Genomic DNA, 13746 nt, shown 5'->3' on the forward strand with positions numbered 1-13746 from the left:
ATGTGCCCCCTCGTTTGCAATTTATAGTTAAGGATCACACCTGCATACCACCAAATTCCTGGTCAGATTCCTCCCTGAAGCCCCAATCCTGACTTGATCCAAACTTCTGTCTCCCCTAGCCCCAGTAAAACCTACCTTTCCCCTTCTGAACCTCTCCAGACCTTTCTAATGATTGCCCAGACATCCGAGGTGGGGCCCCTATCTGCAGTGATGTGGTGCTCCAAGTCACATGCCTATCTGACGGACACAGCCCCCCATACCCTGCTGGGAGTGCTAGAACCTATGCAGGTTCCTCAGACCCAGAGTCCAGGAGCAAGGCCCCCAAACTACCATTTCTTTCTAGGAACTCCCAGAGTCACCGTTGGGACCAATATTACAGCCCCAGAGACCAGTATCACTGGAGATAGGTGGGGGCAGTCCAGTTCAGAGCCGTACAGAACTTGGACCCCTCTCCTCTGTTTGTCACCCAGTTTCTTGCTGAGGGTTAGAGGCCTTCATTGTATACCCGGGAGGTTCCCTCGAGAGGATTTTGAGCCTCGGCACGTGTTGGCTAGAATTGCATCCCCAGAGGCCAGAGAAAGAAAGAACTTTACAAATTCCCACTTAGGAGTACACACTCAGGCAGGAGTTCTTACACATTCAGAGAGTTTGGCTAAACTGCTAATAGTCATATGTAAAATAAAAAATAATAATAATTTGGTGTATAGTCTTTCTGTAATCCAAATTCAGTCATTTGTATACAGATTCATTAGTGGTAGCCCAGGGCCAGACTATACTTTGTTTTAGGTTGCAGGGTAAAAATGCATGTTTATCTTGAAAAATGAGACCCTGTCACCCACCTGAACTGACCCTGGCATAAAGCAGAGCAGTCTGAAACAGATTGATGTCACCACAGAGAGAAGTTCTCTGGCAGGTGACTTGGAATACATCCTTTTTCGTCAGATTGTAAAGACACATGGCAGGGTGCACAATTAGGGCATGGTTTACTGCCTCCCCAATTCTCATTCACACATGGGTCCAGTCCTACAGCTAAACTCCCGTCAGATTTACAGAGTGTTACTTTACATAATGCTTTAAACTGCTTCAAAAAAAAAAAAAAAGTATCAAAACATTGATTTGCTTGAGCAAACTTGAGATAAGCAGCAAATCTTTGATTAAAATTGAATGAATGAATAAATCGATCAGCGAATAGGTACCTTCCATCTTCCAGCTGACAAAACTAAGTTAATCCCAGGTCAGTTGCCAAATATTTATTGAGCCTCAGCTCTGTGCCAGGGACTATAAAAGAGGAAGTGATACACAGAAATGAGGTAGAATCTGAGAGAATGTAGTTTCAACGTTTATATTGCTGGGATTTTAGACGCTGGGTTGAGTAAGATTATATATGTAGTTTTGCCACCTTCTAGAATGTACTGTTCCATCCTTGAGGACACCCACCAGCCACATGTGACTATTTCAGTTCCAATGTAAACTAAATAAATATTGAGTTCTTTGGTCCCAGAGGCCAGATTTCTGATGCTCACAGCCACACGTGGCCAGGAGCTGCCATATTGATGGCACAGATGAAGAGCATTTCCATGCTTGTGGAAAGTTCAAGAGTCATTTCTGCCTAGAAGGACAAACTGATGTCCTTATGAACCTACGTTCCATCTTCCTTGCGAGTTTGTGCTTTGAATACTAGGGCATCACCTGAGACTGCACCGGTGATCTCCCCAAAGTCTAAAACAGATTCAAATTTGAGTGCATCTCAGAATCACCAGGCAGGCCTCCCAAAACCCAGGTTCCTGGGCCCTGCACCACAGTTTCCGAATCAGTAGGTCTGAGAACTTGTATTTCTGACACACTGCCAGGTGATGCACAGACCCCTTTAAGAACCACCAGCCAGCAAAGACAGAACCAGAGAGAGCTCTAGCTTCAGAATATCTTGGAAATACTTAAAGCTTTGGGCACAGGGTGTGGTACTATTTGAGATGCACTCAGTGGTGTCATTTGTATCACCCACAGAGGTTGTGTCCCTTATCTGGGTTCTTATCACAGGGGACATGCTCGCTTGAAAGAGCCCTGCAGAAAAAAAAAGTGGCCCCAAGTGTTCCCCTTCTGTGGTATCCAAATCATTTTGTCTTTGAACCTCCAGAGAGTGATCACTCTGGAGAAACGTCTGAATGGAGAGAAGTCTTTCAAGTACTCCACTGAACTGCAGTGATCAGGAAGAGGGAAGGGTGTAGGAGAGGCAGGCAGGCCACCCACTCCGCTGAGCAGCCTGCTTCCTCGTGCAGGTGTCAGTGAGGACCTACTGTGTGCTGGGCACTAGGGATTTGAAAATCCCTGAAACCCAGGCTTGTCCTCACAGAAAGCAGGTCTCAGCGTCTTCGGAGAGAGGCAGGGGCCTATCAAATAATCAACTGAGCAATGAGAGCTTTAGCAAGAAAGATGCCTTCAGAGGACTATGGGCTCTCTTAACCCCCTCCCCCACCCAAAAAAAAATTGGTCCAAGAAGACTTTGGAGCAGAATAACTTCTGAATTAAGCCTTGACAGCTCACTGGAGGAGGGGAGTGCTTTCCAAGGACAGGGAGGAACATCCATAAGGATTTGTAGGTATGAGAGCTGCACATACAGCATGGAACAGGGGCTGCTTTCCTGAGGAATTGGGACTTTATTGAAAGGCTCTAGTGACCCACTGGAGGTTTAAGCAGGATAGCAGCAAGGCTGGGAGTTCAGGATTACAGAACCATACCATAGGCAATACTTAGCTGAGTACTTAGCTGAGCTCTCCTGGGTCCTCCCAAGCTTTCTGTCTCCTCCGACCCCTTCTTCAGTCGGCCTCTACCTGTCCTAAGCCTGGCCTCCACCCTCCTGCCTTCCCTATCCCATTTTCACCCTTCAAGTATTTAGCAAAGCATCAATCTGCTCCTCCCCTGAAAGAGCAGCTTGTGAACACCTGTGAAACTCCAGGCGGGAGTGGGAGCAAGGTGTGTGTGTGAAGGCAGGCCGGCTCCCCTGAATATTGCCCCACTCATGGCCTCATGTACTCAGCACCTCGGTCACCTTGACCCCTTGAACCTCCATAAAGGCCCCTTCCTGGCCCGGCAGGTTGCCGACAAGATCAGAGAGGAAGAGCTCCAGGCGGATGGGAGATGGAAACCCTACAGCCTCCGGACCTGTCTAGTTGAGAAGAAAGATAAAATGAGTAGCCCTAGAAAGCGATTAGCATCCCAGACGGCCTGTGGAGTAAGGAAATGTTAATGTTCCAAAGTACTTTTCTCCCTTCTCAGCGTCTAGATCTTTTTGTGGTTTCTGCGGTGGCTACGGAGCCAATTAAGACCTCCAGAGGCTCTGAGCACTGAAGAGAGAGATTATGGTGCCTTCCGTCCTTCAGGAAAGACCAAATACCTAAAATAAGCATAAGGCCATCCCATGGGGTTCTGATTGCGTTCTATCCCCCCCACCACCACCACCCCCTGCCCGAAACTACTTTGTTGTGGGTTTTTTTTTTTTTATCAGACAGTGAAAGAAAGCCATTCTCATTGTTGCAGATGCCCCGGCTGTGTGGGTGCAGAGCACGAACGCCCATAGGTACCCCAGCACCCTGAAAGGGAGACCAGAAGCAGGGTGGGAGGGAAACGAGACACATGACAGATCAGTGTATGAGAACTGGGAAAGCTAACCCCGTGTGAGTTCCAGACGCATGTCTGTGGCCGTAGTCCTCTAGCTAGAAACAGCTACGCCGCCCCGCCCCCCCCCCCCCCCCCCCCCCCGCCGGCCTGTGGCACAGACTGTCAGGGGCTCTGCCCCCAGCGGTACCTGTGACTGTCACACGCTGAGCTTTAGCTCTGAAAGCCCCGCTTTGTGGCCTGCGTATCAATAAAGGCAATCATCGTAATGGAATTGTACCTGTGTCCATTTCCCTGTGAGATGCCTTTTCTCCACCTGCCTAATTACTTTGCCTTCTATTTATTTTATTTTTTTAAGCTTAACCGCTATTCGCAGAAAACATGAATAATGCTTACCAGCAAAAAACCCAGGAAGGCCAGACCAGAGGGGCCGCTTTCTGGCCACCGGTGTGGCCGGGGCGGGGTGGCAGGGAGAGAAGTGACCTGCGGGGGGGGGTGGGGGGGGTGTGGAGCCCAGGGGTCGCTTTGGGGCAGGCGGGGGCGCTGCTGATAAGTGCTGGCAGCAGACAGCCCAGCTCCCGGTGGGCCTGGAGCCGCACGCATTAGGCTTCTCAGCAGTGTTTACCTCCAGGGACGATTCTAGTTTATCTTGGAAGCTTCAGGGTAAAGTACCTTCCCCTCCTCCCTGCCAAAGCCATCTCTCTCTCTCTCTCTCTCTCTCTCTCTCTCTCTCTTGCGTGTGTGCGCGCGCGCCCCGTTACTTTAAAAAGGCTCTGATTCTGTTTTGTCTTCTTCCCAAATCTGACTCCATCCCAGGGCCTGGGAGTTTGTGGCACGGGCCAGGGTGACAGTCCCGGAGAGTTGATGTGTAAATTGCCTTGGGTTTGTAATTCAAATGTTGTTGTGTGGTAAACATTAATTATGTGAGCCAACATTCAGTTACAAATGAGGACTCAGCATTGGGCCCTTATCGGGAAGTGGCATTTGGCAGATGGATGGTTTTAGTAACAAAAAAAGCGAAGGAGTTGTTTTAGCCTCAGCTGGTAAACTACAAAATGTTAAATACTGTTTCACTCTATTTACCTCCTTTATTCTGGGATGAGAAAAGAGAATAATAGAACAGAGGGAATGTTCTCTATCCTCATTCAACAAATATTTATTGAGGTCTTACTAAGTACCTGGCTCTGTTGAACCCAAGCACTTTCAAACATTACCCTCAAAACCCTGGTTCAGTTTGAAATGAAACTTGAAAGTGAGTGTTCATTTTGTGTGAGATTTCTTTTTTCCCCTTAACGAGGCTCAGAGGGCTGCATTAATTAAGATAAATGGTATTTTTAAAGACAGGGTGGACAAGGAACATTTTCATGGGAATATCAGCAAACCAAACAATATTAGAGCCCTGTTCTCTTCGAAGACAAAACCCACAAAAGCCTGAGAAAGAACGTACTAGAAGTAGGCTGCTAGACCCAAGACTGATGGTATAATTGGAGGCCGACTCTGGTGCGATGCAGGAAGTGTGGTCTGGGCTTGTCAGGTTGAGCTGGGTTGACCAGATGACCAGGGCTTTGAGGGAGCCCAGCCAGCACCTTCCTGAGGAAAGTGATCAGCCTCTGGAGGACAGCCTCTGGCAGGTGTGGTGCCTGGCACCCAGTACCCAGTTGGTAGTGTTCAGGGAACATATTGATATTCGGATAATAAAGATGGAAATACCCTCAGATGAGAGCTAGGGGAGTAGGGAATGTTTGAATTTCTTCAGAGAACCCGCAGATGCCCAAAGCTACCCTGTAGGGAAATGACAAGGAGAGGGGAGCACTGAGTCAGAGTTCTGTGCTTCCTTTACTCTGAGCGGCTCCCTTCAAAGGGAAGCCTGGAGTGACTCTGCAGGGGGAGGCGACAGGTAGTGTGCAATCAGGTGAGGGCGGGAGGGCGCCTTTGCCCCTGCTCACTGGGCCTCTGGGCCATCCCTGAGTCACTTCCAGAGGATTCTCCCAGGGCAAGCTGTTCCTGCCCACTCCGGTCCCTGTTTTCAGAGGGCCCGCGGTCTTCCCTTTTGTCAGCGTGCAGTTGATCAACTGGCCCCACACCCTCTTCCCTTTATGCCCCGCGCTATCGAAGTCTATTACACAGTGGAGGCCGACCCGTTTCACAAGCTCCTTTGTGTGAGCCCTGAAAGGAAAAGCTTCGGAATCTGTGACCATGAAGCTTTGGGTTTGGCTTGGCTCCCCGAGCCAGCCCCCAGTTTACATAACCATGTACCCCTGAGAGCACAAATACAACCCTTTGAGGAACAGACCAGCCACCAGGGACCACATTCAGGGGGAGCCTATTGTCCTGGGGAGGGCAGACCTCCCCAGCCCAGCACCAAGGTTCACTGGAGCTGTCTCTTTGTCTTTTCCAAGGCCCCGGGTGAGCAGTGAATGACAATGAATGGGTTTGGGTCCAGGCGGGAAGGAGTTGAATGTGGGCCCACCAGGCAGCAGAGGAAGCTAGCTGAAACCATTGAACTCCCTTCCAAAAGGAATTTTGTTTTGGAAGAGCCCATACAGAGACTCAGAGCTCCCACCTGAAGATATTTGTCTCCATCCTCTTGGGAAGCCATGTGACTGCAACTGCCGTGGCTTTGTTTGCCCAACAAAATGTGTACTCTGGACAAGTGTTTCTTGACCCGAGCAGAGGTGGCAGTGGTTGAGGTCCCCCTCTTCTGTGTCTGTGGTATAAAAATGATTGATAGATATTCCGAGCGGGTTTTAAAACGCATCATATTTGCAATGGGTCACAAGGAAGACATTGGTTAGCATTGCCCCCACCTAACGTTAGCATGCCCCCCTAATCAGAGCAAGGTACTATGAGATGAAGCATGGTGGATGGGCTGGTCTCCATTTCCTGTATATGGAGGAAAAGAAATAATGCCCCAGACCCCTGGATATTCTCTGGTGTGGCCTTTGAGCTGGGACTGTGACCTCGTGACCCCAGGAAGTCGCTGTCCTCCCCAGAACCATAGCCCCAGATACACCACCTATATCATAGATTTTTGGCATTTTGCATATTCATAGACCAACTAATATTTGCCTAAAAGCCAGGAAGCAGACATGTCTTCCAGATATGATTAAACCACATACATACACAGATTCTACAGAGTTGGGTAGGGAAATGAGAAACCAGGTTTAAAAGAAGCAGAGAAGGCACAGTTCTTGTGAATGGATTGGAACTCAGAGACCATCCTCTTCAGATCCCGGTTTACAAGTCACTTCTTCCAGGAAGCAGTCCCTGACCTCTCTAAGGCTGACTTAGGTCTTCCTATGTGTCCCCTGCGAGCACAGTACCTACGGTGATCTTCAGAGGCTGGACTCCGGGTAATATTGTCTGCCTCCCCTGCCAGACTTCAGCAGAGGGCCTCGAGAACAGACTGCGCTTGTCACATAGTGGGCACACTGCATAGATTGGGTGTCGCAGAAGATAGGCCCAGTCACAGCAGACTCCTCTGGGGTGAGGGGTGGGGGGTGAGGCTGAGCGGAGGCCTTTGAGTCAGTAAACTGAGTGCTCTGTGTTTACCCCACAAGGAAGGTGGGTTCCACCACAGCCCCCGGACTAATCCAAGTCTTCCTGTTTTCAGTTCACCTTATCTTGATGAAGAGAGCAATTTGTTTTACATCTTTTGTAGGAGCAGAGGCAGTTGCGACCCATCAAGTAGAACTGCGTGGGGGTGGTGGTTTTCTGATTACAATCCATTAAGGCTAAGCTGTGATTTCTAAAGCTCTTTCATTTGTGACATGAGCCAAACCCACACCCAATTTCCTCTCGCATAGCAAGCAGCATGCTACTCTTATGAAAATGATTTTTTTAATTATGTTATTTTAAGCAGAAGCATAACCGAAAATGCATATTGAGCAAAACAGAATACTCCAGTTGGCACACGAAAAAGAGGGCTTTTGAGAGAGGCAAGCGAGAGCCCACATTGGGGCCTGATCGTTTTAACCGTTTCCAGTCTGGTCTCCTGGCTGAGTTTGTGTTGCCTCAGCTCTTTGAACACAACAGCAGACGGGCTACCTGACTACCATGCCCTGGCTTATCCGATGCCCTCCCAAGGTTCTGAGCCCTCAGTGATATCTGCTCTCTTGCCAGGACATGTCTCAGCCTTGTCCCTTGTCCCTCTGCCACCCTCATGCCACAGCTGTCATCACTGTGGCCCATAATCTGTATAGACCCTTTGGGTGTGAGACCTGTCCCGCGTGGCAGGTGGGCTGCTCCCCGTCGCTCATGCTCAACACCTCAAAAGTGCCCCGAATATCTAGCAGCACCTCCTCTTCACTGGTCCCTTTGTGATCTCCTTTTCCATCAGCACACGAAACAAGAGGTCCAGCCTTCCCTTCTGTCCTTTCCGGTTCCCAAGAGGTGCTCACTATCAAGACCAGTACTGTCTGTGCCCAATGGAAACACACTCTTCAAGGCCTCCTAATAAATAGGCAGGTGCAGTTTCTCCTTCCAGCAAGCCCCATCTCTACCCAGCAACATCAACATTTGAATTGGCACCTAATGGTCCGCTGTTACCAGTCTGAGTGTCTGAGTCGATGTGAGGCAGCATTCTTCTCAAAGAGTGTGCTGGTACGTGGGCTGACTCTCCCCGGGTGGGCACGCTGATGAAGCTTTTCGTCTGTACGACGAGAGTAATGCCACCTATGGGAAGGTGGTCGGGAGCAAGAGGCACGTGTAACCCCTCCACCCAGTGCCTGGCCTGCGACAGCCACAAGGCGTTTGGGATGTGTTGCAGGCACCTCAAACTTAAAATGACCCCAAATAGAGCCCTTCAGGCCTCCACCGTGAATGCACTCACCTGTGTGTGTCCCCGATGTTCCCCACCTGAGTAAAGGGATCTGTGTCTGCCACCCCCGTGGCTCCCATGACACCTGATCCACCTACAGATGCCCGCATGCCCCAGCCCTGGGCTATAGCTCCCTGTCCTACCGTTGCTTCTGTCCATCACCTTTCCCTCCAGACCTGCAGTGGGGCTTGCTTCTAGAATGGTGCCTGGCATGTGGCAGACACCTGCCACCTATTCCCCAAGTGAATGAAGCCCACGAAGTGATTTATAGATAGAGTTAAATGGACCTGAGGGATTTGTCAGCAGCCCTACCGAAACAGGGACGCTCCCATCCAGCCTTGGTTATTTTGTCATCTCGCAAGGCTGGAAAGGAATGGATTGACTTAAAGAACCCCTGAGAAACTGTTCCTGGACCCCAAAGCAGGCCCCTGCCCCTGTCCTCTACAGTCTGTGCCCACACAAGTCCTACTTGCTATGCCACAACTGCCTCTGACCCACTGAATTCGGAAGTGAGCAAGTTTCTGCCCACAACAATATCAGCAGAAGTCACCATTCTGTCTGTGAGGGGATGCACGAGCCTGCCCCTATTGTCACTCCACAGCCCATGCTGTAGACGAATACAGATAAGAGCTTAAAAGAGAGGCTCAATCCCTCTGATCCTGCCCAGCATGGGCACCACAGGGACCCTACAGGACCTTGGAGCCCCAGCCTGGTTTTCTGCACGATTCTGAATTATTTAAACTGCCTTCTCTCCTGCTGGTTCTGTTCTAGCAATAGTGATTCCCCACCCCCCGCTGCCTTCTCTGAACGGTCCCACAGAGGAGAAGTTTAAAAGGTCCTCATTACCTGAAATAGGACTGTGGTTACAAATTTTCAACCTGTCTGTGTGGGAGGGTGCTGGCCAGGGTGGATGACCTGCTGGGTTAGTGAGCTCTTGGTTCCCTGACCGGGGAACCCCCCAACCCAGGAGGCACTTAGGTGTCAGGAGGAGTGAGGCACCAGGAGGGAGGAAGGAGGGAATCTTAAGAAATAGCTCTGTCCGTTCACAAATCCGTGCTGGAAAACTGCAATCTCATGTGGCTTTTAGTAAAGCCTTTCTTTGTCCACGTGGGCTCCCACTGATGCCTTTAGGGACCCTCTTCTGTAGCAACATCAAGCACTTTCTATATTTCTGCTCCAGAGATGCAAAAAATGAACATTCCCATCAGGAATTTGCATCCAAGCAGGAAACCCAGAAACACATAATGATTGGACACCAGGGTCTACCCAGTGCCAGACGCAGATATGGGTAGCTCCCAGATATGCTCCCTAGGTCTGATGCCTCTTCACGACTGCCTGGTTGCCACCTGGATGTCCCACAGGCGTGTCAGGCTGGACACACTCAAGGTCACACTCATGTGCTGTCATCCTCATCTCTCCTGTTTTCATCTCAGGGCATGGCATCTTCACGAGGCCCCCAAACCCAGGGGTTACCTCCCTCCCCCTCCTGTCCTGACCTCCCTGTCACTTGGCCTCTGGAAGCCCTCTCTTCCCACCTCATTGTCACCACCTGGATCCCAGCTCCTATCCCCACACATCTCAGCCCCGATCAGCCCTCCCATACCTGCTGGGGGCCCCTGAGTGTGTTCTTTCACAGATTGATCAAGTGACACCGATGCCCTTTCTCACACACACCTCCGACATGCCCCTTCATGTTGACTTGCCAGCCCTGAGGGATGGATGGGTCACTCGTCCTTCAGAGCTCAGCTCAGACATGCCCTCCTCAGAGAGGTCTCCCCTGCCCCCCTCAGCTAGGTCTTGCTCTGTGTCCTCGTGGCACAGACTCTTCCTACACAGCAGCTGAGTGTGACGTGGATTCACTAGTGTGGCTTTTGATTCATGCCTCGCCGGGTGAACTGTACGCCACAGGGGACACGTGGATTTGCACTTACCATCCTGTCCCCCAGTACCTGGCACTGTGTGTGCCACTTAGTAGGTGCTCAGTAAACACTTCTGGCATGAGAAAAGGAGCAATGAGTCACCTGCATGGGAATGAGCAGCCCTGTAGTCAGGACTGGGCTCTGCTGCCTGACTTGGGGGAGCCAGGCTTAGTGTGGGGGTAGGGGGATCCGGGCTCCTCATCAGGCTTGTTCTGAACCCCTCCTTCAGAACTTTTTGTTGAATCTAACCCCCTCCCGTCCATTGGCTCACTTAATGAGCATACAACCTACCTGACAGCCTCCAGTGAGGATTCAGTGAAGTTCTGGCATGAGCGGCTCTGTCACGGATCCATGCCCCAAAAGCACAGGCCTTGGTCCCACCCTGGTGGGTGAGGGGAGGCCTTGTTCCAGACAAAGGGGCTAAGTGGTGCTCAAGGTACTGATGCATTGCGTTGAAGAGCTGCGCCGCCACAGACCACTGCTCGTTGCACTCGGGCACTGCGGTCCTTCATGCCACCCCATTTATTTGCCACATGCTGTTTGAGTCTGTCCTGCTTGCCACATGGTGTGGGCTCCCTGGAATGTGCAGACACCTGCCCTGGAAGCCCTGTGAGCTGGTCAGGACACAGACAAAGGCCATGAGGCTCAGGACTGCCATTGCGAGCAGGAGCCACCAGCCCCCCGACCCCCCCCCCCCGGGTAGGGACCTTGTACGCAGACTTGGGCAGTGGCCCTGTGCCTCCGCGGGTGCCTGTGGAAATCGAGCTAAAGCCTGGCCCAGAGGTCCGCCGGCTGGTGGGGGGGCTTCGGTGGTCACGATGCTGTGACATGCAGTGGGTACTGGGTGGACTGGATGGGAGCCACAGATGCTCGGTGTCCTAGGGCGGGCAGGGGGGTCTTGGGTGGAGAGGGTGCACTTCACTGTCCCCTGGGCTTGTCCCAGATTCCAGGCTGACCTGCACGGCCAGGCGAGTGGAGGCTGGCAAGGGAATGTGAGAGCCAGTGCGAGCGGAGAGGGCACCTCGGGTCCAGGAACCGAGGCTTCTGTGCGTCCCTGATGACAGCTCGTGTTTGCTTCCCCCTTCTGTCCTCGCCCTGCATGCAGGAGCATTTCTGCTGGGAGGGATCCTCTACTCGTGGCAGTTCCCACATTTCAATGCCCTGAGCTGGGGCCTCCGCGAAGACTACTCGCGAGGCGGCTACTGCATGATGTCGGTCACCCACCCGGCGCTGTGCAGGCGTGTCGCCCTACGCCACTGCCTGGCCTTGATCGGACTGTCCACCGCGGCCCCCGTCCTGGATGTCACCACGTGGACCTTCCCTGTCATCTCCCTGCCCATCAACTTGTATATCACCTACCTCGGCTTTCGGTTTTACACCGACGCAGACCGCAAGAGCTCCCGGAAGCTGTTCTTCTGCAGCCTGTGGCACCTGCCCTTGCTCCTGCTGCTCATGCTCACCTGCAAGCAGCCGCCAGGTGCCCGCGGGGCCGGGGCGGAGCCCCAGAGCTGAAATCACCTGGGTGTGTGGGGAAAAAAACAAAAACAAAAGTACAAGGAGACACACAGGGTTTGTTGTTTTCTTCCGTTTGCGGTGAGACAGGAATATTTTGGTGATTCCGGAGCTCGGAAAGGGAAATTGCTGGGTTTAGTACACGATCATGAGATGATTTGGTGCTCAGTGATCACCCGATGATTTTTTTTTAAATGATAACGTCCAAAATGCTCCCCAAATAAGAAACAGGTTGGCTCAGGTGATTAATGCAAAGAGAATATTTTTCTCTTTAAAGGTCTTTGTATTTCTTCCTCTGTCCTTCCGCCGACACTCCCGTTTTTGTTCTTCCTCCTGTAGATGTGCAAATGCACCTCTTCCTTGTCTGGCCACACACACGCACACGCACACACATGCACACACACACACTCCCCACCTGCCAGCCAGAGTGCTCACTGGTGACCAGGCTTGTGCGCGCTGGAGCTCTCTGTCTGTAGTCCTGCGTCCTCAGGTCCCAGGAGGGCTACGGCGGAGGAAATGCGCACTGCCGGCCCTTCCCGTGAATGAGCCAAGGCTGGTTCCAGCTTTCTCACATATATTCTCAACCACATATTCCCCCAAACAATCCTAGACTCCCAAGGATGTGCTGCTGCCCAATTTTCAAAGGGAAAATGCCAAACGGTTGCCTAGGGAATCTCAGAATCTCGGACGGACGGTCGGCTGGGGGACTGCCAGCCCCTGGGCCACCCTGTTATGTTATCACCATTTCCAAAACTCCAAGCAGTCAAAGACATCTTTATAGTTCACTTTAAAATGCAGGAGGTGTCTAGAGCAGTTCCTTCTGGAAGGGTGGCACTAGTCTTCATGCCCGCAGTCCATCTGGCTCTGACCCGTTACTGTCCCCACTTTGGCCACTGCTGCCAGTCCATCGACAGCCCCTTTGCTGCACAGCTTCTCAAGGCCGACCGAGAACGGAAATCAGAGAAAAGGTGAGCTGGTCCCACCAGCCACAGAGCTCATATCCTTGTCCCTTTAGTGAAAAACACGTTTCTTCCCTTGAATTCAGAAATTAGCCTCTATACGTCCAATGGCCAGACGTAAGAGCCAGAAGCTTGGCTTGGACTCCTGGTGGGGATGCGTCCCGTCCCGGGAGTTGTGCTAGTTAACCTGTAGTACCTTCCATCCGTCCTCCACGTATGTCACTTGTCTGCCGTGGAACCCCACGTGCCAGAAGGTCTTGATGCTCAGCAGGATGTTTGCAGTACTCCTTGTCCAGGAGCACCACTGCCCTGCAGGAATGGGTTTCGGGGAGTTGACACAACATGCAGATGGTCGCTGCGATTGAATATTTGTAAAGCGGTCGCAGATAACATCCAACCCCTGTTTCTACTTACCTGCAATATTACCTCTTGGCTGCATCCGGGTTCTTACTGTGGGGAACATGGCAGGAATGCCTGCAAAGGATGTCTACACCTTGTTGCAGCCCTCGAATGTGTAAAATGCCTCCATTCTCTTTTCCTGCCACAATAAACCGGTAAGAACAGAAGCGTGTGTGGGGGTCCTTTCTTTAATCACCGTGCACGGAGTTTGCACAAGTCCTAGCAGAATTGCCAATGCGTGACTCACCTTTATGACTAGCAGGCGGTTAGGAAGCCATCAGTAGGGGCGCCTGGGGGGCTCAGTCAGTGAAGTGTCTGCCTTCGTCCAGGTCATGATCCTGGGGTCCCAAGATCCAGGCCAGCATCGGGCTCCCTGCTCAGCAAAGAGCCTCCCTCTGCCTCCCTCCCTCTGCTCTTGCATGCTCTCTCTCAAATAAATAAATAAAATCTTTCTTAAAAAAAAAAAAAGCAATATTTTTGTTTTAAGTGGTAGAAGTGAACACATTGGATTTTTTTTTTTTTTTTA

General features: G+C 51.4%; 1 protein-coding gene across 1 annotated transcript in view; it reads left to right on the top strand.

The window, feature by feature from the left end:
• COX10 (cytochrome c oxidase assembly factor heme A:farnesyltransferase COX10) overlaps nucleotides 1–13387 on the top strand; it is a 127393-nt gene extending 114006 nt beyond the window's left edge. The window contains exon 7 of the mRNA XM_026005529.2: nucleotides 11456–13387. Within this exon, the coding sequence (XP_025861314.2) occupies nucleotides 11456–11862 (407 nt within the window). The 3' untranslated portion in view covers nucleotides 11863–13387. The remainder of the gene's footprint in view (nucleotides 1–11455) is intronic.
• The last annotated feature ends 359 nt before the right edge of the window (nucleotides 13388–13746 follow it).

This window comes from Vulpes vulpes, chromosome 12 (genome assembly GCF_048418805.1).
Source record: "Vulpes vulpes isolate BD-2025 chromosome 12, VulVul3, whole genome shotgun sequence".
Lineage (NCBI taxonomy): Eukaryota > Metazoa > Chordata > Mammalia > Carnivora > Canidae > Vulpes > Vulpes vulpes.